Source organism: Euphorbia lathyris, chromosome 4, assembly GCF_963576675.1.
Source record: "Euphorbia lathyris chromosome 4, ddEupLath1.1, whole genome shotgun sequence".
Classification (NCBI taxonomy): Eukaryota; Viridiplantae; Streptophyta; class Magnoliopsida; order Malpighiales; family Euphorbiaceae; genus Euphorbia; species Euphorbia lathyris.
In genome coordinates, this window is record NC_088913.1 from 18,134,630 (window position 1) to 18,140,403 (window position 5,774).

General features: G+C 30.4%; 1 protein-coding gene across 1 annotated transcript; it reads right to left on the reverse strand.

Moving 5' to 3' along the window:
- Positions 1-2,611: 2,611 nt before the first annotated feature.
- Positions 2,612-5,524, reverse strand: LOC136226812 (cytochrome P450 81Q32-like). The gene is made up of 2 exons (XM_066015470.1): positions 4,587-5,524; positions 2,612-3,435 (listed from the first exon to the last, which is right to left on the reverse strand). The coding sequence occupies exons 1-2, from the start codon at positions 5,463-5,465 to the stop codon at positions 2,815-2,817; spliced, it is 1,500 nt and encodes a 499-aa protein (XP_065871542.1). The 5' UTR covers positions 5,466-5,524; the 3' UTR covers positions 2,612-2,814.
- Positions 5,525-5,774: the final 250 nt, after the last annotated feature.

Here is a 5,774-nt window from a genome sequence, read left to right on the forward strand (position 1 = left end):
TACTTGACCTCTCGTGACTCCGATTGGTCTGTTTTTTACTTGACATTCGTATCCATACTCCGTTAAACTCTAAAGTGATCGAATTGTTTTATTTTGAACTTCACACGCTCCGTATGATTGTTGAATAAAGGATTGAATTCTTTAATTTTGAGTTTCACACTTAATTGGTCAGTTGAACAAATTATTAGGATTAGTATTGTGACTTAATTTTCATCATGGATCTCATTCTCATCATTGTACTTCGATATGGTCAAGAGTGATTCAAGACTTTCATGGAGATAGTTTTGTCATGGAACCGATTGAACTAAAAGCTTGAGCTAATAGTTAAGGTCCAATCATAGATCTTATATTAATCTCTAACACACCCCCACATGCACAACACAGGCTCATCTCGCCTTGTGTTTTTAATTCCACAAATAATGAGGTTGTCAGGACTCGAACCCTCGACCGTTTGGTCCAAGAAGCTCTGATACCATGTCATGGAACCGATTGAACTAAAAGCTCGAGCTAATAGTTAAGGTTCCATCATAGATCTTATGTTAATCTCTCACAAGTTTATCCAACTATTTTGGTTAACACCGTGAGTTCTCGGTACAATAGCCTAAGATGAAGCAAGATCATGTAGCTTACTTGGTGAAGATGTGCTACGTGTATCAAACTGTTAAAGGGCATACACAAAATACGGGTCTTTATATGCCATTTCCGGTTGTGGAAACTAATTTTGAAGGATCTTTCCATGGATTGTGTTGGGGCTACAAAGAACTCAATGAGGCATGCATTCTATCTTTTATAATGATTGATTGGTTTCTCTGAAATGCCACATTTTCTTCCATGCCAGAAGACACATAATGCTTCTTCTATTGCGAAACTTCTCCTTACGGGAGATTGTGAGGTTTTATGGAGTTCCTGAAAGTATGTGATTACATGGTACCGAAAAAGCGAAAAGGAACCATCATGAAGGGTAAACTCCAAATGTAGCTCGACATTTGCTAACTTATTTTTGGTTTTGTCCTTTTAAATATTTGGAACTAAGTCTAAATAGATCCAGATGTTGCAATGATAGATACACAGTTTGGTTTGATTATAGGATAAATAATTTATTAGTATCCATCTCTTTATATATAACATAAAGTTTAGTTCTTTTACTTTAAAAAAACATATTATAAAGTCCTATTTTTTTATTAATATTAACTTTTTGGTTCTTTTATCTATTTTTTTAGATTTTTAATCGAACATATCTTAGTTTTCAGGTCAACCATAGTACGATACAAAGTGGTCGTCTTACTCTGTTATTTTCTATTTTTCTACTTATATCAAATATAACGGTTAAAAATCTAAAAAAATAGACAGAATAATCAAAGAGTTAATAGTGACAAATGATACAAATCTTATAATATGTTTTTTCAAAATAAAAGAACTAAACAGTGTATTACATAAAAAGATCGTAAATCAATAAATTATTTACCTTTATTATGTCATGGTCATTGATAATCATTAATTAATTAGTAATTTCCTATTCATTTGCTGCTGTTGTAAGAGAATTTCAAAAAGAGCATACAACAAAATGCAAAATACTAAAAATAGCTTATTTTAAATTACTATATTTAGAAGTTCAAAATAATAAAAGTAGGTTTTTTATGAAGGCAATAATAAACAATCCTATTAATTAATAGGGTAAATTACAAATATGGCTACTCAACTTTTTTTTTCTAACATTGTAGACACTCAACTTTAGAAATTAACATAAAATTTAGTCAACTTTATATTTCTTCATATAAAAGTTACCCAACCTTAACCACTCTAATATCAGATAATCCTCAATCATAAAACTGATGGAACTAATATTACAAGCAATTTTAATTTTTAAAAACATTATTTGATTAGGAAACAAAAAATGATTGTTTATACAGAGAAATATCCAAAAGTTATTACTTAGAATTTAAAAAAATGTGAGTACATAGTAAATATGATTCTATATAATTTTTAAACTTTTCATATTGAGGTCGTGTTTACTTTCATAAGTGTCCATAATATGGAGGAGAATCCATGATAATAAGGACTCTTTCTGAAGAAAAAGTAGTAGTACTTAATAAATTAGTCATATTTCATCATTTTTTAATTATTAAAATTGATTGTATTGGGTTAATTTATTAAATATTGTCAACGTAATAATTGAGTTGATACTTAAACTTCAATTTAGAATAAACGAATTTTGGTGGCAACTTCAAAAGTATTTTGACCCTTAATTCATTTATAAGGTTATTTTGTATTAAGATATTTGTTTATTAATTTTATACTAATATAATGGAATTTTTTAATATTTATTTTAGCACTATTGATGAATTGTAAAAAAATATAAAATATAATTTTCTAAATCTTAGTGATTTTTTTAAACAAAATCTTAGTGATTTAATTGTTCACAACTTAATTTTAAAAAATTATATGTATAAAAGCATAATCGTTATAAATAAATCAATTTAAATACAATTATAAAGCTATACATAATTATGTTTTTTCTATTCATTTAAAAAAATTATGTTTTTTCTATTATATAATTAAAGAAACAACTAATAATAGTGGTAAAGATCAATGATAGAAAATACTAACAATGTAGAATGAACACTTTTATTTATTTCATTTCATAACAGACAACCAGTTTTATTTTAAATAAAAAGATTTCCATATGAATAAAGAAAGTATAGCTCAGTCGATACATCTCTGAATCAGAGATAAAGGATTGTGGGTTTCAAGCCCATCCACTACAAAAATAAACAATAAAAAAGTGAATTCCATCAAAAGAATTCTGAGTGTTTTTCATATTTGAGAAAGCAGTTTCACCATGCACGGACGTGGTTTATATTTAACCGGGATAGGATTAGCCTTAGGCATTGTGAGCCCAAAACCCTCCTTCATATCCACCATTTCTTTGCCAACTCTTTCCCAATCGAAACATTGAATGATTGAACCTAAGGATAAACCAATCATGCGCAAGGCTAAGCCTTCGCCAGGACATTTCCTCCTTCCGGACCCAAAAGGCATCAATTTGAATCCATCTTTAACCGCATCAAATCCAATAAATCTTTCTGGCTTGAATTTTTTAGGCTCATCCCAAACCTTAGGATCATTTTGTATGGCCCACTGATTGACTAGCAACATTGTGCCACGTCGCACTCGGTAGCCTCCGATGTGACACTCTTCCAAGGATTCATGAGGGAGTAACAATGGAGCAGTTGGATACATTCTCATTACTTCATTTATGACACATTGGAAATAAGGAAGTCGTGATACATCAGATTCAGTCATTAGTTGATCATGTCCGATAATTGTATCGATTTCATTTTGTGCTTTTTTCAGAATTTCAGGATTGTTCACTAAAAGTGATATTCCCCATTCCATAGTTGCCGATGAAGTGTCAGTTCCTGCTGATAGTAAAGCCTGTGCAAAGACAATGATTCAACAAGTATATTAATTTAGGTTATTGTATCATAATCATATTACGTTATTTATTTTTTGCATATAAAAATATATCATATAAATGTAATAAAAATGATAATCAGAACAAATATGTCATGTTAGATATATTGTCTCTATGAATCGAGTTAGAAATTCACATATGAAGGTCAAACATGATTACAGAAATTCCACGCATAATTAGAGTTGTTTCGTGTATTACTGTAGTTTAGGTTTGTGGTTATTTAGGTGTTATTTTTTAGGAGAAAGAAAGTTAATGTTTAAAGAGAGAAAATTCCAAAAATGATGATTTTGAAAAATAAAAAATCTGTCCATAGTAAATATGATATTAATCAACTTCAATTCTTGAAAAGTTTCATTTTGAGGTCGTTATCGGCCAAATCTCGCAAAATCAATCCAAAATGGTTAATGATGTCAAACGCATGATTTGTTTTGTAATAAAAATAAACTACATATAACGATCTGTAAAAATGTGAAACCACATAAATTTTATTTAAAATTAACCCTTATTTTTAATATATTTTACACAAATATTATAAATTAGTAAATAACTTATATAAGGTTGAATTTATAATTTATATAAAATTTAACCTTTGACTTGTATAACTATAAAGTAAGGACTTATTATTTAAATTTAAAAAACAAACCTACAAAATTATATAATGTGTTTTCTAAAATAAAGTGACCAACTACTGTAATGCACTTGTTTCAAAAAAAAACTACTGTAATACACTGATTGACTAATAATTATTTAGTCTGAATCAAAATAATATTTCTTCTATCTTCTACTTTTTTGGCAATTCTTTGAAATTAAACTTTCTATTTTAAGTAGAAATTCAACTTAATAGGTATATTTTAATATATCTCAACCAATGATTGAGATTTAATTATTCAATAAATAATCGATCAATATCTAGTATCGCCAATTAAATCTCAACTATTAATTTCGTTATTAATGATTGAGATTGACAATATAGTCTCTCAGTTCGGGAAGATTTCAACCTTTGGTACCTGAAAATTTCTATAATAGGACGGGACCAGTAGTGATCTGGTCCGTAGTAGAATAATCAACAGTTAGAATGGTAATTAAGAAAACACACGCATTATTAACTTACCAACAATAGACTTTTGATAGTTTCATCAGTGTAGAATTCCGGATCGGATTTTTGTAGCGACAACAATACCGGAATCAGTGTTTTGTTTCTCTCATCATTCTCGCTTGGAGAATCAATAGCTGCTCGTTTTCTATGTTCGGCAATCAAATATTCTATAAATCCATCTCTCTGTTCATGAGTCTCCTGAAACTTTTTCCCTTCCCCTTTAATTGCCCCCAACAACGGCAAATAATCCCCGACATTTGAATTAGCCAAGAACAATGTATCCGTCACCATCTTCCGAAACCTCGCTACCTCCTCCACTTCTTCAACATTCTCCCCGTAATACTTCTTTCCCGAAATCATCCTCATCATCACATTCAACATCAGCTCGAAGAAAGGGGCTTTCAAATCAATAACGCCATCTTTATTCTTATAAAAACGGCCAAGCATCAACTTAACCTCTTCGCTTCGTATAGTAGAGAGCAATTGAAGACGATGGGAGGAAAGAATTTCGAGGCCCGATAGTTTACGGAGATTGCGCCACAAGTCACCATAAGGTGCCCAAATAATACTCGTGTAATTGTAACCAAAGTGTTTACCAATGAGAATGCGAGGGCGGTTAGCCAGAGCAATGTCATTTTTCGTAAAACATTCTTCAGCGAGGGTTGGGGAAGAGATGAGAAAGACACGACGATGTCCGAATTGTAAATAGAGTATCGGACCGTACTTTTCGGATAGACGGGCAAGAGATCGATGGAGGGGTTTTTTGAAAAGATGGAGATGGCCGATAATGGGGATCTTCGGGAACGGGCTTGGCGGGAAATTTCGAATTTTGTTGCGAAAATGATTGGTTATTGTATATAAAATAAGAAATAACACAATTAAGTAAAGAATCATGGTGTTAGATAAGATGGAGATAGGAAGTGTATTGGCTAAGAGATCAAGTGGATGGGATGCTAATTGCATTGGAACTATGTATTATATATAGTATGAAGGATTAGTGTGTCACATGTATTAAATAATAAAATACAATTAAATAATAATATAAAAGGAGGTTATTTTAATAATTAATTTAACTGCTAATCACAATAATTATCATTGATGTAAGAGAAATTTCACGTCCGTCACACAAATTTGATTTTTCAATTTGAGATAGATGATAATACGAGGGTAAATTACATACTTAATGTACATTTATTTTTATGC